The sequence below is a fragment of the Cupressus sempervirens genome, chromosome 2 (genome assembly GCF_028749045.1).
Source record: "Cupressus sempervirens isolate cs-2001-9-10 chromosome 2, ASM2874904v1, whole genome shotgun sequence".
Taxonomy (NCBI): domain Eukaryota; kingdom Viridiplantae; phylum Streptophyta; class Pinopsida; order Cupressales; family Cupressaceae; genus Cupressus; species Cupressus sempervirens.
In genome coordinates this window covers 621,965,025-621,989,194 of record NC_143119.1, presented here as the reverse complement: position 1 = coordinate 621,989,194, position 24,170 = coordinate 621,965,025, and the positions used below count along the sequence as shown (strand labels likewise).

Below are 24,170 nucleotides of genomic sequence, written 5' to 3'. Positions count from 1 at the left end.
AAATAATCATAACAGTTAACCTTTCATCTTAATTCCCTGAATTCACGATTAACGATTAACTAACATGTCATCTTCACTTGAAATCATAACGACTAACTATCTTGCCATTTCGCCAGAGTATATCAAATTAAACTGCCAACTAACTTCATGTGAACCTCAACATCTATATTTCAAGCTAGGTCAAAAATTGGGATGTAACAGGTTCCAATGACCACCCATCCACAGACAACTCAGACAATCCCTCCACAAATAACATTACTCATCTGTGCTCCAAAATATCATAAACCATGACTAAAAGCCTCTAGAACTCACTAATGTAACTCTCTAATCCACTAGACTGCTTCAACTGAGCCAACTCATGGAAGTACACCTTTGGATCCTTCCTATCAAATCTCTCGATCAAGAAATCCACAAACTTCTGATAGGAAGTGATCTGATCATGTCTCAAAGAAACTAACCCATGGTACCACCGGTCATGGACAGCTCCATCGAAATGTAGCACTCCAAACCTGATAGCGTCCAACTCTGGCAAAGGACGTAGAGCCAAATATGTGTCGAGCTTATGGATCCAAGATCGAGTTGCAACTCTTCTGCTACCATCGAAGTTCTCTAACATCATCTTACTGGCAACTTGTTGTAACTTTGTCTGTTGAGGCCTCTGTCTCTCAAGTGTCGGCCTCGCCCTAGAATGGTTCCAATTCTGAGTCAATAATCTATCAAAATTCAAATGCTCTTTAATCACTTGGGGTAAAGCATCCCACTCCGCAAAGTGCGTCACCACATCATCAACGAAAGGAGTTGCCTTAGACTCAACACTGACTGCATCCACCTTAAGTCTCAAAAACATGGGCCTCTAAGGCCTATCACGAGTGTTAGTATGTATGTCAGCTCTGTTAGCTAACCCGCTTCGATCCTCAACTCAAACTCAATCTACATCTCTGTACCCATGACCATCTCAGGTTCTATCCTCGACTCGAGATCTATGAGAGCCAATGAAAACATCTTGAGCCCTCTTCATGTTCAACCCATTGAGAATATGACTTGGATCAAGAATAGTCATATACACCTGTTATCTACTTTTCCTTCGGTGGCTCATGAACCTGAGTTCATCCTTGCATGCGCCAATCATTTTCATGCATCCTCTCAAACTATCAAAGACCAAGATGGCAATACCATCATTAGCCTTGATCCAAAGACTATTGATCATATTTTTCATCTTCCTCACACTCTAGTGGTAACTAACATTACCAAATAAAAGACATTGGAAAGATAGAATAGTGACATTGTTGAAAAAAGAAAGAATGGATGGATTGAATCCAGCACAAGTCCAGTGAACCGAACTCAAGAAAGAAAGTTGTCCAAGAATGCAAGTCTCTACAAGCACCTTCAGTTGAGGGAGAGCTATAATTTCCAGCCAGGGAATTATCCTCATTGCCATCCTACAAGTATGTCAATGTCAACTAGTTGATCAACAAGATGCCAAAATCTTGTTAGAGGGCCAAAGGGCATGCGTTGTTCTGATTTTAAGGAAGAGATAAATGATCTTATCGCATTGCTTCGTGGTCAAGCAGGGTTCAAGGATTCAAATGTTTTTGAACCTTGGATGTACAAATATATCCATCTAACCATAGAGCAAACAAGAATGTATTTTGGGAGGAATTGATGAGTGATTCAATATGCAAAGAGTTGGTGAGTGTGAAGGACATAGGAGTATTCAACATGAATTCTTACATGGTGTAGATTGCAAGTGCCTTGGGTTCCTTTTCAGGTTTATCAACCAAAGCTGACAGGTCATTGGTGCATGTTGGTAATATTATGATCAATTGCCTCCCAAACAAAGTTGAATACACTACTACAGAGTACAAGATGCCTTCTACGAGAATTACATGTGTTTGTTTGATAAGAACTCCCAAACAAACGTGTTTCTGATGAGGCACAGAATAAAGTCAATGAGTTTGATTCCATGTTCCTGCAGTTTCCTAACTTTATATTTATGCCAGTTGGATTTTTCAAAGGAAAAGCGTACACTCTACACAGATACCCTATGGACAAGATTGTACTCATGAAGCTAGCCAAGAAACTCATGGAGGTACAAGCTTATCAATCTAACTTGCACAAACCAGCAATGGGAATTTCTTCAATGAATTCTTTGAAGATTGGAGGGCATTCTAGAGACATTGTGCCTAAAGCCAAGAACATAGAATTCGAGCTTCCAAGAATCACCCTAAAGAAGTTCGCAAAGGAGCTATTTTGACTAGAGAGGACTGAATGATAAGATTACGAAGGAATTCACACATGTATATCACCTAGATGATTTTTGGATTGATGTGCGTACTAAGGTAGACATCCAACACTTGGAATACAATCAGATGACACTAAAACAATTAGTAGACTTCAACTTTGCATCTACCCTTGATGGGGTTGAAGATGATGATCAAATTTTGGATCTTGACTATATTCAGCATTGGACAGCGAAATTGCCTATCCTTCATCCTACATGGTCAAGTAAGGAAAACACTTGCATTTGGGACCATTTTCAGCCTATCCTTGTTAACACCAACATTTGGTTAAGAGAAGCCTCAAGTGTATCAAGATCAAACCTGGGAAAGATTTTGATTCTACTGGCCTGATTGGCATGATGTTAGAGATAAGGGTTAAAGCAAAAGATGGGACTTCATCATCAACAATTGAGCCTCTTGTCCAATGTCTATGTAACATGCTTCCATAATCTATTTAACAATTATTTAAATGAAATACCATTACAATATTAACCGAATGAAAGGAGTGACAATTGTATCAGTTATTCTACTCATTCAAATGAAAGGGAAATTACGAGTTAAACTATAACTTACAATTCATATAACTGAAAGATAAACTAACATTTCAACTTCTAGGTTCACATGAAATTCAGTTAAAACTACCATATTCCTTGCATTTCCATGTAACTTAATCAAGACAACTAGTATAAAGAAATAACAGAATTTAAATACATGTTTAAATACATATACACATCAAATGAAAAGTCGAAACATGAAATAGATACTCGAGAAAATGCAAATGCAGTCCTTGTGTTGTGCAAGTCTTGGTATCTAGAAGAGAGGACAAGAATTGCCATGGGCTTGACCTCCCAACTACAGACACTTGAGTATCCACACACAATCTCTTTCAACAAAGGCCCTCCCTACCCTAGGAATAGGCTTGGGACACCACTTTCCTACTACTGAGCATCCTAGTGTTAGAGTGTCAACTAGTTAGCTAATGAGGTTGTGGACACCTTCCATCAACCTATCTTCTAACTGCTAGCACTCTGACCTCTAGTGATCACAACGGCAATCATGCCAATAACCTACCTTGGCCCAAGATTTCATATGGGCAACACAGATGGCCGATCACTGACTGTTCCACTTGACAACAAGAAATTATACAACAATTCCCATGAGCTAACTTATTTATTTAGATTTGAGTATCGTTACTGATTTATGTTTAGTTTTCCTTGTAGGGGTATTCCCATTCACTCCTTTCATCTCGACCATACCGGTCCTCATGGATGAATTCTAGGGTGATTTCTTAAGAGATGTCTAGTTTTTGAAATCTAAAAATTGTCATCTTTTCATGCCCAAACTAGCCTATGGCATTACAAATGAGATATACTTTCCTTCTGAATAATTCATTATCATATAGGTTCAATACTAATCTCAAGGGTATATTGACCACATCTTTGTATGAGTTGGCACTCATTCAACAAAGAACATAAGTATGATCATACCCAAAATGTTATCATAGGCATGATCTTTCATTAGCAAAATGACTCTTTCTCATATCAGTTTAACAGAAAGAAAAAACACAGGCTAAAGCATTCCAATTCTAGACTTCAGAAAAGAAATATAATGAATCCTTCCTTAACAGGAAAGTTGGGTAATTCAAATGCATGACTTCTGGAAGAAAAAGACAGTAATTCAAATTATAATGCTTGACTTGAGAATGGTATATTGCGATTTGGAGAATGCAATCATTCGTCATTGAGTATGTCGCACTCCTATGCAGTCCAATCTTATGTTCACGATAGTAAAGGGACGTTGGGAAACTTAGACAAGCTCGGTTTTCTCAGAGCAGTCACTATATAAGATCACTCTTTATCTTGGAAAGAGCAGAAGCTATGGTGAGCAAAACAATACCCAATAGAAGGCAAAATGATATTTCGAAGAGCAGCCTGAAAAGGTAAGAGGCAATATAATAAATCCATCATTGAGGCGAGCAAAGATATGCAAAAAGACTCTGCATAAATGCTCTGTTACGTAAGAATTTACTGAGGTGGCAAAGCATTCGTAAAGGTCATTGCTTCAAAATTATGATCAAATTATGATGAAAATAGAAGGCCCGATGACATAAAAGAAATAAGAAAAAGGTGGCTGCTCAAGGCAAAACAAATAGACTATTGCCAAGGTCTAGAATAATACTGATAACAAAGAAAAAAAAATGCTTTCATTCATGCCTTTGTATAATAGTATCACCCCTTTATATTCATGCCTGCATGTGTAGCTTTAACATGTGTGTGTGTATATGTATATATATGTATATGTATGTATATGTATATATATGTATATATGTATATGTATGTATGTATATATATCTATATGTATGTATGTGTAGCTTTAACATGTGTGTCTATACACACACACACGCTATATTAGAGATTTTGCATACAGACACATATATATACACTATATTAGAGATTTCACATACATATATATATACATACATGCGTACATATTTTATACCCACACAAGTATGGGTAGAGATACCATATTATTATACTCAGACATGATAGAATTTGCAAGATATATTGAGATCATCCACATTGTGAAGGTAATCTAATCTTCCTTATTTGAATTTTAATGTTATAATTCAACTGGTTAGCTCATGGTCATCCTTTGTGCACTCTTGCTTGTGTAGTTATTTTCATCCTTGATCAAGGTGGTTAAATTTCATACCTGATGGTTTGACAATGGATTTGGTGCCCCATTCCTAACTCCCATTTTGGCAACACTCCCCCCTTCATCGTGCTACTGCAAAAAGGAAAGGTCTTGGAGAAATAACATATTCCATGATTTTCAAAATATCATGTAATAATTTTCCCATTTCTATAATATTCATTTTTAATTCCATGCAAACAATTAACTAACAGTCATATGAAATTCAAGAAAATTAACTAACATGTCATATATAATAATAACGATCAACCATGATTTCCATTTCACATAATCAAATATCTCAGCAACTTTATTAGTCAACTAACTTCACATGAATTCTCTATGGCTAGAAGATTATTTTAAATTAAGCAAATATTTGGGATGTAACATACCCTCCCCCTTGTGTTTCATCATCCTCGATGAACTTTGCAATATAATAAAACATTCTAACTAGAAACATAAACCCATAACACATTTAATTCAAAGTTCTTTCATAGTTCAAGTTCTAGGAAAAAGATGAGGAAACTTCTGGAAGATCTCGTCATAATCTTCCCAAGTGGCATTTTCCTCTGTATAATGGTCCCACTAGATATTGGGTTACATCTAAATCCACAAGCGAAGCTTACGCACCTCGAGTATTCTAAGTGATTCTATTTCCACCACCCCTGGGTCTCGTACCTACAAGAGATTCCAATCAATAACATGCTCATGATGGGTTATATATTTCTTAAGGTATGACACATGAAACACATTATGCATTCTAGCAAGGGCTAGAGGTAGAGCAATTCTGTATGCTACGGGGTTTATGTGTCATGTCCCCAATTTCTGCCCTTCCTTAGTGACAACATTTCTAGAAGGGTTGATCTATTATCTGGTTCCCTTAGGCCAACAGAGCGTAGAGAGAACCAACCCAGGGGCTTTGAGAGTCATGCATGAGCTTCCCAAGTAGTTTGGAGCAGTAGACAATAGTTTCCTACAATTTAGGAGGGATTCCTAATTTGTAGGGATTGACTAGGAGTGGTCTAGGAAGCATTTGGAGACCTCGGCGAACGTTTTGGAAACTTAGAGTGCATCTCCTATTTTTTAGGAGGCATTCCTATTTTTTAAGGAGGAACTCCCAGTTCAGTGACAGTTCTCTCAGAGGTGCACACAGTAGGGGAGAGTCATTGGGACTCAATTTTGGTTGATTGGGGTTGTCTCCTACTTTTTAGGAGCATCCCTAGATTTTAGGGATGGACTGCCAGTTGACCCATCTTGTTCAGCATCAGTCACAGACAGGTGACAAGGTCAGATTCATGTTTGATTGGTCATTTTGGATCTTTTCGGACCATTTGGGAAATATTTTAATATATTTAAATATTTCCTAAGTTGGTGATTAAATAAATTAAATAAGGTTAAGTTTTAGCCATTTTGGAGTAATAAGGGGTTTTTTGGCCTCATCTGGATGCACATCCTATGTTGTGATAGCTCGTTGGAAAGGTCTCAAAATTCTCTATATCTTTCTCTTTGGTCTCAGGGCATTTCAGTGAATGGAATTCTATCTATGAGGAAAAAGGTCATTTTCTAGTAACATGACCACTTTAAAATAAGAAATTATAACATTTTCACTACACAACACCACTTGGAGACACTTAGGGTTCGATTTGCAATTGAGAGGGGGTTATAAGGAGATGGAAGCTTCATTCTAAGATTATCTTTTGCATATTGAAAAACTTGTTTTTGTGAATTGGATCTGAGAGAGCAATTCTTCATCTGGGACGCAAACCCCAGGTTCTAGATTGGCTGGGACGTAGCCCTCAGCAGTTATTGGCATTGGATTCTTCAGACAGTGTGCATTGCTATCAGGGATAGAGTACTCCATTCTTTATTGTGGATTCAAGTTGCAGATTTATGGTTTCAGCATTGCAGATTGATTCTTTCAGTTGGGACGTGATTCCTTGCAGTCTTAGGGCCGCCATTTGCAGCAGTTTGGCATCATTGTTGGATGTAAGCTCCTTGGAACTGCATTGGATTTATTATTTGGCTTTATAAATCAGAAATCTGCCTGGTACAATTTATAGCAATTCTGATTTGGCTCTATGCTCTTATTTATTTTCAGTCTCCTCTCATGTTTATTGTTCATTATTCATTACTATTGTGAAAACTATCAAAAAACACAAAACAAAAACAAAACCTTCTGCAACTTCTGTCTATTCTCAAAGACCATCAAAGAAATCACAGGAAAATATAGTTTATTAATTTAAAAACTACAGCAGATCAGCAAGGGCATCCATCAGGGATCTTTCATTATGACCTCTAACATTTCAAATGGTCCTAAATATCTTGGGGTTAGTTTGAGTTTCTACTAGAATTGATAGTGCTTTTCTATGGTTTAACCTTTAGGAGGACCTTTTCTCCTACTGAGAACTCTCTACAGATCCTCTTTGCATTTGCATAACTCTTTTGTTGGTCATTTTCCTCCATCAACCTCTGACAGATCTGAACTACCTATTCTTCTATCTCTAGAAGCACCTCAGGCCCAATGATGATTCAGTCTCCAATCTTGTTCCAACTCACAAGGGTTCTGCACTTACGCCCGTATAGAGCCTTGAAGGGCGCCATTTTGATAGCAAATTGGTAAGAATTGTTATATGCAAATTCCACTAATGGAAGATACATTTCCCACTGGTATTGTTGATTCATACAATATACTCTCAGGAAATCCTCTAATACTCGGTTCACCCTTTTTGTCTAATCATTGGTCTTAGGGTGGTAAGTGGAGCTAATATTCAATTTGGTTCCCAAGGTCGGGAATAAGGTTTCTGAAATCTGGATGTTATTCTGGTATCTCTATTAAATATAATCTTCTCTAGGACTCTGTGGGGTCTGAAAATTTCTCTCACAAACTTGTCAGCAATTTCTGGTGCTCCATTTGTTAGGTTACTTGGCATAAAATAAGCCACCTTGGTTGGCCTATTCACAAACACTAGGATGGTATTATGTTTGTTCTGGATCATTGGTAGCCCTTGAATAAAGTCCATGGTGATTATTTGTCATTTCCATTCTAGAACGTCATCTGGGTGTAATAGCCCAATTAAGTAATGGTGCTCTACCTTGACCTTCTAACATTCAACGCATCCTGCCACAGATTCTGCTATTTCTCTCTTTATCCCTTTCCAAAAGTACAAGGGTTTCATATCAGCCAACATCTAGTCACCACAGGGTGTCCTAAATATAGAGCAGCATGAACTTCTCCTAAGATCATCCTTTGAATTTTTGGATCCTTGGGTATATACATTCTACCCTTATATCTCAAGAGTTCATCCTTTTCTAGTTGGTATCCTCCATATCTGGGGTCTTGAGGATCCCTTTGAAGTGCTTGACTAATCTCGCTATAAAAGTCGTCACTAGGAAGACATTGTAGTACTTGCTCTTTGAGCCTAGTATTTATTGCCACCATAGCTGATATATGTCTTCGTCAGCTCAGAGTGTCTACCTCCTTATTTTCTCTACCCTTGATATAACCTATCTCAAAGTCATGATCTACTAGAAACTTTAACCATTTTTTTGACAAGCATTGAGGTTAGGCTAGGTAAATATGCATTTCAGTCCATGATGATTTGACCAAGTTCAAAAGGCTTTGGAATTAGATAGTGCCTCCACATTTGTAGAGCATGAACACTGGCCGCTAATTTAGGTCATGCGGTGCATAATTTTTTTTGTAATTTTTCAATTTTCTAGATTTATAGGCAATTACTTGATCTTCTTGCATCAATATACCTCCTAATCCTTCTCTTGATGCATCCATTATAACTAGGAATTGGCCCTCTGGGTCAAGTACCCTAAGTATTGGTGTGGTAGTTAATTTATCCTTTAGCTTTTCGAAGGTTGCTTGGCATTTTTTAGTCCAAAAAACTTCTTCACTTTCATTTGAAGTTAGGTGATAGGGTATGCAATCCTAGAGAAATACCTAACAAACTTCTTATGAAATCCTACTTAGCCCATGAAGCTCCTAACCTCTAACACATTCTTAGGCACTAGCCACCCTCTGATTTGCCTTGCTCTTAGCAGGGTCTGCTGCTATTCCTTGGGCTGATATAATATGTCCTAGATATTGAATTTCCTTATGATAAAAAGAACACTTGGATAGTTTCCCATATAGCTTATGTTCCTGTAATCTTTGTAAGACTATCTCTAGATATTTTTGGTGTTCTTCATCATTTCGGGAGTAGATGAGAATATCATCAATAAAAACTAACGCGAATTTGTCCAGACAATCTTGGAATATGTTATTCATGAGATTCATAAAAGTCGTCGAGGCATTGGTCAACCCAAAGGGTAACACTGTGAACTTGTAGTGGCTATAACGAGTTTTGAAAGCAATTTTGTGGATGTCCTCTTCCTTGATCTGAACCTAGTGATAACCTAATCTTAAGTCGATCTTGGAAAATATTGTTGCTCCCTCATCGAATCAATAGATCGTCAATTCAAGGAAGTGGGTACCTATTCTTGATGGTGACCTTATTAAGCATCCTATAATCTATGCACAACCTCATAGTTTCATTCTTCTTCTTGACAAACAACACTGGCACTCCCCAGGTTGAGACACTTGGTCAAATGAGTTTCTTATCCAGTAGGTCTTGCAACTACACTTGTAATTCCATTAATTCGGTAGTGGTCAATTGATAGGCCCACTTGATATGAGTTCTTCCCTGAATACCAAATCTATAGTGAAATCAAATACCCTGGACGGAGGTAGGCAGGAAGTTCTTCTAGAAATACATCCTGAAAATTCTTAAGATATGGATACTTTTCTTCGAAAGGGTTCATTCAGTTTTTCTCTAATTCCCCCATCTTCAAAGATGCAGTCATCCTAATAAGTGATTTGTAGGGGTTCCTGATGGGTGTGCAAATTGCTTTTGTTTTTGTATATTCTTTATAACTTTTGCCTTGTCTTAAGCCTGTCTAAACCCCTGTTATGCCATTAATTATTAAGGAATCTAATGCATTTAATAAAGTCTTAAGGTTTGAAATATTTCTTGAAAGAGTGGATGTTTAATGCATAAATATCAATATATTGTGATCTATTCTGCTACAGGAACTAAAGATGCGAGAATATGGAGTCGGCCATTTAGCTGGAAGAACAGTTTTGAAGTTGTCGTTTTGTTACATTAAGCAAATAGTTTTGAATGGCTCAGTTTTGGCCATATGTTATTTTAGCTAGACTGTTTTGTAAGTTTTTATGTATAGCCAGCGGCCAAAACAAACTATTATCCATGTTTAGGAAACAGACCAGCAGCCATTCTAGTTAGTTATCAATATGGTTGAACATCTTAGGATATATAAGTAAATGTGAATCAAAAGACATATCATCTATAATATATGAAAATACTCCGTTCTATATTATCTCTGAAGTTTTAAAACACATTTTTTCAGTAGTAGCTAGTTCTTAGAATATCTCTCACCTAGCAAACCAAAGGAGGGCCCCATCTCGGGAAACTTGGTGAGATTATTGTAGTTTGCTTTGTAAGTATTTCAGCATTATTGATTTCGTTTGTTCCTTTCAGATTTGATTGTGTGCATTTATAAGAAGTTTTCTATATGTATATGTTGGCTAATTGAATCCATACAGAGCTTGTTAATTGATCATGAATTCAATTGTTTAATGGAATCATTGGTTGCGACAGTCTTATAAAGGAATTGCTTGATATACATCATTATTCTGTTAATACATATATCTATTACATAATACTGTTCATTACCACCTCCATTCAATCTTGGTACTCATAATATCATTTTTTGTATTCCTCCTACCGTATCCTTTCAATCATTGAGCCATAGTACTCACCATACTCACAACTTTCTATCGCCATCTATAATACTCCCTGTCACCCCTTATCATACTTCTTGCCGCATCCTGTATTTTGAACCAGCCTGTTGAAAACAACTTCTTGTCGTAGTCTAAGCAGATTACATTAGACAAAAACTTTGCAATAAGCATTCATTGAGATTAATTGTTTAGAAGAGCGTGATCAATTGTTTAGAGGTGTGTTAATAGCATTTATAGCATTCATAAATGTATTGTGTTTAATTGCTTAAGGGTGTGAACTTTAGATTATAATTCACTTGGAGAAGTAATCCTAGATGTGTAGTAATTTAGACAAGTTCAATTTATTAGCAAGTAGTAATTTGCATTCATAAATTTCTTGATTTATTATCTTCACCCCTTGAGCAAACAGCCGTGATATCTCTCACAAGTCTACGATTCCCGGATTGACATTCTTAGGGTAATTTTGATTCAACTATATCCGTATAAAGGCCATCCAATTGAACCTCAGTTTTACCCAACAGTTCTCTCAAGTCTTCTATCTTTACGGCGAAGATTTCACACCCCTTTCTTTTGTATCTTTTAAGTTGCATGGCTGAGATTTGACAAGGTTTTACCTCACGCATAATTCCTTGAATGTTTACGGGGTTTCTCCGATTGTCTAGACACTCTACCATCTTGGCAAGACACTCCAATTTTGCTTTGTGCTCACTGAGCTTATTTATCCCCATTATGATGTAGTAAAACAGATTTACCTCAATAGAGAAGTTCAAAAAGTCTACCTGGGCCTCAAATAGACACTGCTCTACCCTAGTCCTTGTCTGATTTGCATACTCGACAGCCCATGGTTTTGCCATAAATCCAATTCTCTTACAAAATCTACTCAGTGATTTTGGGGAGATAAAACATTTTGTTGCTCCTATATCAATTAATATAGAGATGGGGTTTCCATAAATCTTACCAGGACTTCCTATAGGGCCCAATTGATGTTTGGCTTGACGGTTGTCCAGTGCTACATGAATCCTTTGTTCATAAATGGCTTGTTGTGGGGGTAGTGGGGGTCGTGGCTTTTGGCTGGTATTAATCTTGTTGGGGTATTGATTAGTGTAATGATCCTTGCCAAATTTTAAAAACCTTTAGGTGGTCCTTTCTTTTGATTCTCTTTGTTGCCTCTGTTATTACTAGAGTTACCCTTAAACTCCTTACCGATGTTTCCCTTGAATTCTGGTTGCTAGACTTGAAGTTCTTAATACTCTTTTTATGCGGCCTTAAATCTGAACTATTGATGTTCCAGCTAGTCTTCGTCTTATTATCTCAAATAGAATCGTCCCTTTTGATTTTGTGCTCTTGTCGGATGGCTCGAGAGAGAGCTTCCTCCAAGTTTGTGGAACGAGGACATCCAAAGCTCCCCCGATCCTATTGTTTAAGCCCATGATGAACTTTTTAACTTTCAAGTTTTTGTCTTGCTAGTAAGGGGGAACGTACTTTAGTAAATAGGTTGAACTTCTCCTAGTACTTGTGTACAATCAGATCCCCTTGCTTGAGATTCTGGAAGTCTAACAGTTTCTGTTCATAGAAGGTCTAAGGCAGCCATTGGTTTTTGAAAATGGAGACAAACCTATCCCATGTAATTTTAGTTGTCTTAATGTTGAGCTATATTTTAGTGTTTCCCCACCAATTGGTTGCTTCTCCGGAGAGATGATATATTCCCCATACTACTTTGGATGTTTCAGAAAAGCTCCTGATTTTTGAAATATTGTTCCATTTCAATCAGTGTTACCCCAGCGCGAGGGTGCGGCGGTGCGGGGGGACGTCGGGACGAGTTTCGAGTGCGAGAAAAAAAAGGCCTCAATTTGGGGACGGCAAGGGTGCGGCGCCGGGGGAGCGGGGGGGGGGGGGGGGGGGTTCAAGGGAGGGGGGGAGGAGAGGGAGTGGAGGGAGGGGGTTGCATAGTATATATATAATATTATTAATATATATGATTGAAAATGCTAATTATGAAATGATACTTCAATATATTATATAACAATGTAACATTAACATATCAAATATAGTTGACTACAATGAATAGAGAAAATTAAAATGTGATTCACAAACCATAAGTTCAAACTTGAAACTTGAAATTTCATAACCATTACTATTACTAATGACCATTTGACAAATTAACTTAGTTCAAGATGCAAGATTCAAAATTCATTGTTCAAATATGATTTTATGAATATCATTTATCATAAAGATGCTCATGATGACAATGAGCTGAATAGCATGAAACAGTGAAATAATAATAATGTATCATAGCCATATCAAAGTGAGTATAATCAACAAAATGACAAAATGCCAATAATGAGAATGGATGATTCTCAAGTGCTCTTTAATCATCCCCTATGCCAAAGTCCTCATCACTGGAACTACTAGACTCCTCCAGGGTAAGATCCTGATCCTCTAAAGGAACACCAACTAGCCCTACATTGGCTTCTGCATCGGCATCCTCATCAATCTGAGCTGGATCCTCTGGCTCCACATCCCATCGTGCTGCAGGGCTCTCCCTGTACTCGCGTGTCTTGCGATCTTTGAGCCGGAAGTGACCATGTACAGCAACCAGCTTCTCCGCTCTCTTAGAGGTAAGTCTATTCCTCTTAACAGAGTGAATGAAGCTATAGGTGGACCAATTCCTCTCTGCAGCTGAGGAGCTAGACACCTGAGATAACAAAGTTGAAAGTTACAATTTACAAGTTACAAACAAATGTTCATACAATTTGTAACAAATGATAAATGGTAAATCGATGATTAATAATTATTGAATCAATGAATCATAAATTAAAATCAGCAAGGTAAAACTCTTCAAGTTAAGATTGTAAAGGGCTGGAATTAGTTATTAGTATTACAAACCTGAGAAAGCAGTCGAATGGCTAGTGAGGTGATCTTTAACTTTTGTGACCCATGACATTTCCACCACAAAATGGGATTCTTTTGTGCCATGGTTTTGAGATCCACCTTTGCAATATCTGAGTATCCTACAAGTTACAAGTTTTAAAGTTTACAACATAATATTAAAATTATAAATAACTTAAATAAAGTTATAACTTATAAGTAACAATTAATTATTAAAAGAACTTATAATTATAAAGAGTTTAGAGCACTGAATCAAGATTTAAGGATTACCTGAAAGACTAGCAAATTCAGACCACTCGGTGCAGATCTCACTAGCAGTCTCAGTATCATACATTTTGGCAATGCATCGAAAGAACCCATTCTTCACCTCATCATCCTGAACTGTTGTGACTCTACCAGGCCTAGGTATGTACCACTTCGGGTTCAATGCATAGGCAGCCATGTGCAAAGGAGTGTTCAACTTCTCCCACCTGCGGTGAATGATAGGCTCAATGTGCTCCGTATAGAATGCTAGAGTGGGGTCTCTCTCACGCACAACAACCCTCATCTACCCAAGCATGGAATCAATGCACTCATAAACCTCTCCAAGGCTAGGTGAATCTGCATCTCCATATCTGATCACCTGAAACACTGGAGTAATGATGGAGACTATGTATTTTGCATCACTCCAAAATTGATCACTCTTCACTGTCTCCTTTACCCTCTTCCCCTTCTCTGTTCTGGACTCAGGCCATCGATTCCATTCTTGTGTCATAACCATGAGTTGCAATGGCTCTTGCACCTCAATCATTCTCTCCAAGAGAATATAATATGATGCATACCTGGTCTCAACTGGTTTCAGGAATTGCTTCTTTGCGAAGCTCCTGAAAAGTCCATGTGATGTATGGTGATTGCAGATAAACATCTGCACCTCTCTCCCATCATTAACCATCTTTCTAATCCACTCTATTTTCCCCATGTCTTTGAGTGCATTGTTCATGGCATGCACACAACATGGAGTCCACCAAATATGCCTATAAGCTGCCTCAACAAGCCTCCCTGCAGCTTTGCACACATGTGCTGCATCTGTCACAACTTGGACCACATTTTGTGGTCCAACCTCCTCAATGGCTTCCCTAAGCACATAAAACTGAAAATCAGCATCTTTACGATGCCCTGAACAATCAACTGCCTTCAAAAAATATGGGCCCTCCGTGCATGTAACCATAATGTTGATGAGTGGACGATGACTAATGTCCGTTCACCCATCCATGATAATGCTGCAACCTAAGTCCATCCAACATGCTTTCATTTGCTCCATCAAGATCCCAACTTTGTCATAGGCTCTATCCAACACTGTAGTCCTCAGCTTGTGGTCACCTGGTGGCACATATGATGGCTCTCCCTCATTCACTGCCATGGTCATCATCCTCACAAAATAGGGAGATCGAGCCACATGTGTAGAGATGCCATTGGCAAAGAAGAAATCACCAACAGCATCATCTAACCGGTCCCTTGCATGCATGTTAAATAAATGAACAATGGGGTTACTATCAGTAGATTCAGTACCATTTGCAGTTGCTTTTCATTTCCCCCTATTGCTGTCCCCAGCTAAACTGTGTGTAGGTGAGGAGAATGATGGTGTAGGTGACATAGTCCTTGCTCTCTGATGCAAGATACGAGTAGATGTATCTCGCTGCCCCTGTAACTGTTGTATATGCTGTACCTGTTGCCTAGCAGACAAAGATCTAGGCATTGGAACAACACTATCATCAGGAATGCCCCATAGTTTATTTACTTCAATTCTGTATTTGACATTCTCAGGATTTGATAAGAAGATGCATGGGTTCACACCATAGCCACTCCAAAAAAGAAGGTGTGAATTAACTCTTGTAATGCTGCCAAACCATTCTGCTCCACATATATTGCACTTCCATTTGCGTGTGCCACCCCCTGAAGGTGTAGGGCGTGTAATTTTTGTAGCAAATTGTTTAAGAGGGGACTTTGGGTCATAAGGACCCCTAGCATACTTCCTCAAAATCTCTGAAGGGCAATCAGTAGAAGGCACCCCTGGTGCAACATAAGGAGGCTCTTCCACAAGCTCAGATTGACCACCTACATCAGCCCCATGATCACTTCCTTCAGGCTCAAGTTCAGGGTCATAATCAGATGCACTTGGCTCATTAATTTCCATGTCTTCTGCACTTTGGCTGGATCTAGAAGCCATTTATAAAACTGCATTTCACAAAATGAAAGTAAAATTATAAAAATGATCATGATACATTTCAGCCCAAGTAAAAATAATTTAAAACTTAAAACTTTACTATTTAATTTTAGCATTTACTATTTAAAAATTAAAAGTATTAAAAAATGAAACTAAATAGTAAAATACTAAAAGAAAATATTAAATAAAAATATGGCAATATGGCATATGCTTAAACATTTTACTAAGTTAGTAAGTTACTCTCAAGTTTCAAGTTTTATTTTTTATTCTTGAATCTTGTTGATAGTTGAATCTTCTTAGTTCTATGATTTTTTATTTTATTATTTATATTAATTTTTAGTTTTTAAATTTTTTCATTGTTCTTAAAATAAAAATATGGCAATATGGCATATGCTGAAATGTATTTTACTAAATATGTTTCAGCATATGCCATATTGCCATATTTTTATTTTAAGAACAATGAAAAAAACTAAAAATTAATATAAATAATAAAATTAAAAATCATAGAACTAAGAAGATTCAACTATCAACAAGATTCAAGAATGAAACTTGAAACTTGAAGGTAACTTAGTAAAACTAAATACTAAATACTAAATTTAAAAATTATAAATTGATTTTTAAAACCAAAAAAAAAAGTAAAATAAAAAAAAACCCTACCTTGAAGGCTCGAACTTGAGGAAACACTTGCCAAATCAAACTTTCTTGCTCCTCTTGCTCCTCTTGATTTTGCAATCCCTTGCAAAACCACCCACTAATCTCTCACAAGCTCCTCCAAACACTCTTTCTCACTTAGCTCCTTGCTGCTCCAAAATGGTGAAATGAAATGATGAAATGAATAAGAGATCTATTGGTCTTATTAAGCCTTCAAATAGACTACATGGGACCCACACCAAATTAGGGTTAGCATACTTCAAAAACAAAAACAAAAAAAAAAGCAAAAAGTATTGTATTTTTTTTTAAAATTGGGCCTCTTCTCGACGCAACCCGCGCGCACCCGGGAAGCACCCCGCGAGCACCCGTGGCGCACCCGCGCACCCTCACACCCGAGAAGCACCCAAGCACCCAATGCTCGACCGATGCGGCGGGGGTGCGGCGGCGAAAAAGCCGCGGGCGGGGGTGCTTGGGTGCGTGATGCACGCGCACCGGGTGTGCAAGGCTTTTGACCCGGGTGCACGCACCCAAGTTACAGTGATTTCAATTAACCAGGCCTCAGCATTTTCTCCAGATTCGGAGACTGAGAACCTGGGAGGTTTGATCTTCTTAATATCGATAGACAAGTCACTATCTCTTGTTTCTTTTGTTTTTCATATGGAGTTAATGAAGCTTGATTTTCTTTTTCACTATGGCCAAAATTCTCAGGTTCAGTCCTAGGAAGAAGCGAGGAGTACGTAATAACCCCAACTGGTTATAACTTAATCAAACATTAATTTCTTTCACAATTCAAAAGTTTGACATTTCGTCAAACACTTGGCAGGCATCCTGTTGGCTTTGATTTTTTGTTTGACAATGATTTCTTATGATGATATTGATGCATATAAAAAGGAAGTTAATATAGAATTTTGAAATGAAAGTATTTCTCTCAACACAAGGATAGATAATTAGATCAAAAGAAATTATTCTGAAGTTGTATTAAAATCAGCAATGGCTGCAATGATGTAAATTATTACAAGAAATAAACCTGTCCAATGTATAGTTCATAGAATGATTGCAACATACTTCAAATTATGCACTTTCCTTATACTAGCAGACCCAATTTGCAATGTCTGGATGTGTAGATTAAACACCAATAATAAGAGCAGGCTTAGTAAATGTAACTGCAGTTCCTTGGAAATTCCAAATGCAGATCTAAATGTTGAATGCAGACCCTCCGACTGTGAATGTGGACTATAGTGGAACAATCTCAAGCCTCAAACATGTTTAAATTCTGACACGCAAGGTCATTGTTTCTTGTTCCCACAATTTAAAACTTTTCATCCCAATTCCAACGAGCTATGATACTAAGGTGACCAACAAACAACACCAACAAAAAATAGCAACCTCAACGTATTTAGATAAATAATAATAATAATTCACCCGTCTTGTGAAAACAACTGAAGAAGCATCGGATTCGAAATCTGACAACACCAAAGTGATCCTGATGATGAAAGACGATGAATGAACCTAATGGTGTGACTTACTATAAATAGATGCTCCCTCCAAGATTCTTGGAGCCCAAACTGGAAGCCTGAAATAAAAACCAAGAGCATCACCCAACTCCTCTAACTCAAGTGAGCTCATTGGAACGAACAATTTGACTCACTATAAATAGTAAGTCCCTCAAATGGAGCCAAAACACACCATAGGTTGTTGGAAAGCCTATAACCACAAAAGTAGCGAGGAGTGAGTCTCCTAACCTCGCCCAATCTAGGCTGTCATTTCATTCATTCTCTTTTCCATGTTTTCTAACTTGGTTTTTGTATCTAGCAAAACATGGATCAATAGATCTGAGGAGTTATGAGGATTGGCCCTGATAGTCACCTCATTCTCTACATTGTTTCCATTGCTGGCCATGTTTTTAAGTTTGAGTTTCCTAGAATATACAATTGTTTCTTAATCAATACCATGCTCACATTTTCTTACAAACAAAAAGTATATGATTGCTTAGAGAGATTAAGTACAACAAAAGAGAAGAATTGTCAATTGCTTATTTTATTGTTTTAGCATAATTTGCTTGTTGCAACTGCAACTATATTATTTAAAAAAATTTCTCTCCTAGGGACACAACAAAAAGAATAACTTAGCATAAATTGGACACCCTGCTCCTGGGTATTCTGTCCATTTTCATCTTTGAGCTTATCCTACCCCTTACATGGTTTATGATAAATCATAAGAGGATTGGTTTGCCAAGCATTCTATGCCTCAATAAGTTTGTTTCTCATTCTTGCCTTCCTGGATAGAGTCCACCTAACCCTCTCTTTCTTGGTTCGTTATAATGCTTGTGCTAAGGTTTCATTATCCTTGGGTGTGGAGCAGTAGGAATAGTCATGTTCCGCCATGTTCTTAATCAAGTAGAAGAATATGGGGTGTCGGGGTTTCTTGCGAGGAGTCGTTCAGATATACATCTTGCTTAACATTTAAATCTACATTTTCAATTTCCTAGATTGGTTAAAAGTTTGATGAGCCCAAAGTTCAGAGTTGAACCCAACGCTCTGATATCAAATGTAACATGCTAATTTTCGTAATCTATTTAACCATTAATTAAATGAAATACCATTACAATCTAACCGAATGAAAGGAGTGACGATTATATCAATTATTCTACTCATTCGCATAAAAGGGAAATTACGAGTTGATTATAACTTACAATTCATATAATTGAAAGATTAACTAACATTTCAACTTCTAGGTTCACATGAAATTCAATTAAAACTACCACATCTCTTGCACTTCCATGTAACTGAATCATGACAACTAGTATAAAGAAATAACAGAATTTAAATACATGTCTAAATATATATACACATCAAATGAAAAGCAGAAATATGAAATAGATACCCAGAAAAATGCAAAAGAAGTTTTTGTGTTGTACAAGCCTTGGCATCCAGAAGCGAGGAGAAGCATTGCCATGGGCTTAACCTCCCTACCAAGGACCCTTAAGTATCCCCACATAATCTCTATTAAGAAAGGCCCTCCCTACCCTAGGAGTAGGCTTGGGACACTATTGTCCTGCCATAGAGCATCTTGGTGTTAGAGTGTCAACTAGTCAGTTGACAAGGTTGTGGACACCTTTCATCAACCTATCTTCTAGCTGCTAGCACTCTAACCTTTGGTGATCACAGTGGAAATCATGCCATTAACCTATCTTGGCCAAGGATTTCGGATTGCCAACATAGATGCCTAATCACCCACCACTTGACTTGATAACAAGAAATTATACAAAGGATTCCCATGAGCTAACTTATTTATTTAGATTTGAGTATTGTTATTGATTTATGTTTACTTTTCCTTGCAGCCATATTCACATTCACTTCCTTCATCTCAACCATACCGGTCCTCGTGAATGAATTTTGCAGTGATTTATTTAGAGATATCTGATATATGGAATATAAAAGGTGTCATCTTTTTATGCCCAAACTGGCCTATGGCATTACAAATGAGATATACTTTACTTTTAAATAATTCATTATCATACATGTGCAGCACTCATCTCAGGGGTATATTAACCATACCTATGTATGAGTTGGCACTCATTCGACAAAGAATAGAAGCATGATCGTACTCAAAATGTTATCATAGACATGATCTTTCATTAGCAAAATGATTCTTTCTTATATCAGTTTAACAAAAAGAAAAACACAGGCTAAATCATTTCAATTCTAGACTTAAGAAAAGTTATATAAAAAAGCCTTCCTTAACAAGCAAGTTGGGCAATTCAAATGCATGATTGCTAGAAGAAAAAGATAGTAATTCAAATTATAATGCATGACCTGAGAATGGTATACTAAGCCAAGAAATCTAGTTCACAACCTCAAACACATGTTGCGGAACACACTAAGCTGGGTAAGTCTACCTTTTACGCCTTCATGGCTAAAAGACTTGCAAATCATGTCAAATCCTTTGCCTAATAAATTTAATTTAGTTACTTCCTACCACTTCACTCATCATCAAGATTGTTTTACAAATTTTCAGCCATTTTCAGAATCAGTTAGTTTTGGAGGAAAAGAGTACATTGTTACCGAAAGAGGCACTTTTTAGATTGAGTCTAAAGGAAACTAATTTTCCTTTAAGCATACAATGTTTCATGCATGAAACTCGTTCGTCTCTCTGTCAATCAAATTCTAAAACATTCTCCTTGGCTCAACATTACCTTCAGTTCACATTAGTGCAATATCACTAATTGCCAAACTTAGTCCATATTTGTCATTGGTGTTGAAGATCATGATCTTTTTAGAATTGCTGACTCTAGGGATTCTAAGGAGCTTGCTATGAAAGCCCATCAGTCCTCTATTAGTACTCTTTGGTATCAATGATATGGGCACTTGAATGTGCACTATTTTTCTCAACTTGTTTGGTAAAATCTTGTCACTTGACTGTCGAAGATTCACACTTAGAATCTTGGAGTTTATGGAGTTGGGAAGCAACATCGCACTCCTCTTTCAGATGGCGACTTCTAGAGAGCTTCTAAGGTATTACAACTAGTCCATGATGGTATTTGCATACCTATGGCTACTTGCTTTTGTTAAAAGGTCCAAATATTTTTACTTTTTGTTAATGATTCCAGTTGTAAAATGTGGTTGTATTTCTTCATTAAAAAGAAAAAGTGATTGTTGTATTTCAAAAGTTCAAATCATTTGTAGAAAGAGTCTAGTCAACATATTACTACTTTTAGAAGTGACAATGGGGGAGAATTTTGTTCCTTTGCCTGCGAAAAAATAAACCCATCGGCTGCAAATGGGTCTACAAACTCAAATACAAAGTTATGGTAGTTTAGATTAGTACAAGGCTCATCTTGTTACCAAAGGCTTCTCTCAACATGAAGGAAATGACCATGAAGAGACCTTTGCTCCAACTTTTTGGCTAAGAATTTTGAAAATTGTTATGACCACAACTTATAAAATTGTGATTTTAGGTAACATCTCATGAGATTTCCCTCTCCTCTTAGCAATAGGGGAGGATCCCTTTTACCATAGGTAGCTTCAACGGGAACTTAACTGAAATTACAAAAAGAGCAGTTCTCTTAATCAATTTCTCTTCTTTTAGGAATAATTTGCATACAACTACTACTTTCTAACTTAACAAAAAGTGCCTCATTGCTACAATAATACAGGTGACCTTGGAATTGGCATAAGAACAATACCAAGGATAGTAGTTTACTTTTTATATTTTGTGAAACAAAAACAAGAACCTAAAGTCTCCTGCACTTGTCTCGAATAAGGATTCAAGCAAACTAACCAATAAAGCACAAAGTCACTTACTAGACACTCAAATTTAATAAAGATAATTAAAACTGAAGCCAAAAGTCTTCAACTCAAAGTAATTGCAGTCACTAATAGCTATCACAATTTGTTCTTTTGTGGCACCAAGTCTTCAAAAGTTCAAGTTGGGTTTGAATGCAATAGGCAGCTCAACATCCACAGTTTAATCCAAATCCCTCATAAATCAAAGCATTAAAACTCACAATCAAATCAAGAAAATGTTATAACATAACAATTTCAATTGGTACAAAGTCTCCAAACAATCTACCTCTTTTATTGAAAGTAATTTGATTTACATCCAAGAACAAAGTCTTAGAGTGCACATAGAAACTAGCAGAGTTTTCTCGCCTTGCCAAAAGATGATTATTTACAATGAGCTCCCTCTTTTATATAGAGAAAGAGTGGAGAGCAAAATCGAGAAAGAAGGGCAAAAACCTTAACCACCTTGACTTATTGTCTAAAAAGTTTCAAAATTTGACTTTTTCAAAGTTGCACATCTGATTGACTTACAACCTAATTATGTGTTACAACTTTGCACATGATACTATCACATGCAATTACATCTTATTTTTCCATTACACATACTCTATCAATTACAAATTACAAATACATGATGAAAATATTTGTTTTTGTTAAGGTTATAGCTTTTGTCGGATTGATTTTAACATGAGATACCTTCTTGATGGTAAATCATCTTTAAGATAAATATCTTATATATATAATATATTATATATATTATACATTATTATATTATATATAATAATATAATAATATATTACATATATGGTTAACATATTAAATATTACATATATACTTAAGATGAGTTACATATATGGTCATTTATATTAATATGTTAACTAGTGATGTTAAACCGCAGAGACATGTCTTTTCATGAGACATATCTCCTCTCTTATTTATAAGCCTTCATTTGCATTTGGAACGCAATCAATGCAATGGCAATTGTTAGTATATTTGCAATGATCCTAGAAATGAACAGTTTTAAGTGCCTAAAACGATGCAACTTCTATTACATCATCATTTTTGGTCTTCATGTTGCTAAAGGAATGCTTTATGAATGATGTGCTCAGGTTTGGTGGAAGCGTCTCAGACAAAAGTATGAATATGCATCCTTGATTATCTTGTTGAAAGTTCGTTCACCATTTTTGTCTTGAAAGCATTCTATGCTTGTAATCATTCTTTCACCTCCTTGTAGGCTCCATTATGTGAGCATGCTTGTCTCATTTCCCTTTGCATTTATGATTGAAAGATTTTTAAGCAATGAAGGATGAAAGAATTAAGGTAAAACTAGCTCTTTAAATGGGGGAAAACCTTAAAAATGGGGTTTTCTGGGAGCATTGCATATGGATGGACAACAAGCTTTAGGTGACAAAATGAAGCATGGATGGGTCCATTTCACAGCCTTTGATGTACATGTGAATTTTGGGTTTTTGGCATATGGAATATGGCTGGAAACTTTAGGGCAGCAAATGGATATATGTGTTTGAGCTCAATATGTGTGATTATATGGTGGAAAAACCAAAAGACGGATTTTTGGAAGGTTATAGCATGTGTGGCTAGCAAGCTTTTTGTGTTGAAGATGTATGAAAAATGGCCAGCATAACGTCTACTTATAATGAATTATTGTGTTTTCATCATAAGCAAGTGTACAAGCAACCACCATCATGAGTTTTAAGTCACATAACAACAATATACCAAGCACAAATGAAGTGCATGCAAGCGTAAAGGTGGGATTTTTGGATACAAAAGAAAGTACAAAATGAGCTTGGTTTCCTTGATAGTTTCATTCAAGAATGGTTTTTTTTAATATCGGCTGCATACACAAGTAAACTGGGACTCCTGCAAATGCAAATTGGAGAAATAAGACAAAAGATAGAAGGAGCACATATCATATACAAAACAAATCCAAATCTGAAAATGAAATGAAGAGAATTGCAAACAAAAACAAAAGGACATATATAAAAACTTTTGCCCCATGACATTCACAAGGAAATTTAACCACTTTTTCACAAAAAGAAAAATAAGTCTCTTTAAATCTCACTATAAAATCTAGAATAAATCAAAGAAGATTTTTGGATTTAGAAATGACTGAAGCAAAGAGGCTTATGTAGATTCAAATCTTGACTCAAATGAATGAATTTGAGTCAAGATTCATCGCTTGCCAAGGGTGGGAAGTTAGAAAATTAAAATGCACAAAAATTGTAACCGTATTGATTAAATCAAATTCAATATCCAATGGCAATTAAAAATGAAGTCTAGGACATTAAAACAACTTGAAGAGAATGATGAACAAGCTGCAAACAACAAGTAATGCCAAAGAACTCGCC

At 36.7% G+C, this 24,170-nt stretch overlaps 2 protein-coding genes across 2 annotated transcripts in view; both read right to left on the bottom strand.

Moving 5' to 3' along the window:
* Positions 1 to 24,170, bottom strand: part of LOC149574911 (potassium transporter 8-like) — a 128,750-nt gene that overhangs the window by 38,199 nt on the left and 66,381 nt on the right. The gene's annotated exons all lie outside the window — the stretch shown is intronic.
* On the bottom strand, positions 13,148 to 13,857 carry LOC149574912 (uncharacterized). The gene is made up of 2 exons (XM_089812315.1): positions 13,666 to 13,857; positions 13,148 to 13,474 (listed from the first exon to the last, which is right to left on the bottom strand). Exons 1-2 carry the CDS (start codon positions 13,753 to 13,755, stop codon positions 13,148 to 13,150), a joined length of 417 nt encoding a protein of 138 aa, XP_089668441.1. The 5' UTR covers positions 13,756 to 13,857.

Bases quoted from the DNA above. Each gene is read 5' to 3' on its own strand.
- LOC149574912 (XM_089812315.1), bottom strand. From the start codon at position 13,755: ATGGCACAAAAGAATCCCATTTTGTGGTGGAAATGTCATGGGTCACAA. The intron at 13,475-13,665 runs GTTTGTAATACT...TTGTTATCTCAG, and splicing joins CCATTCGACTGCTTTCTCAG to GTGTCTAGCTCCTCAGCTGC.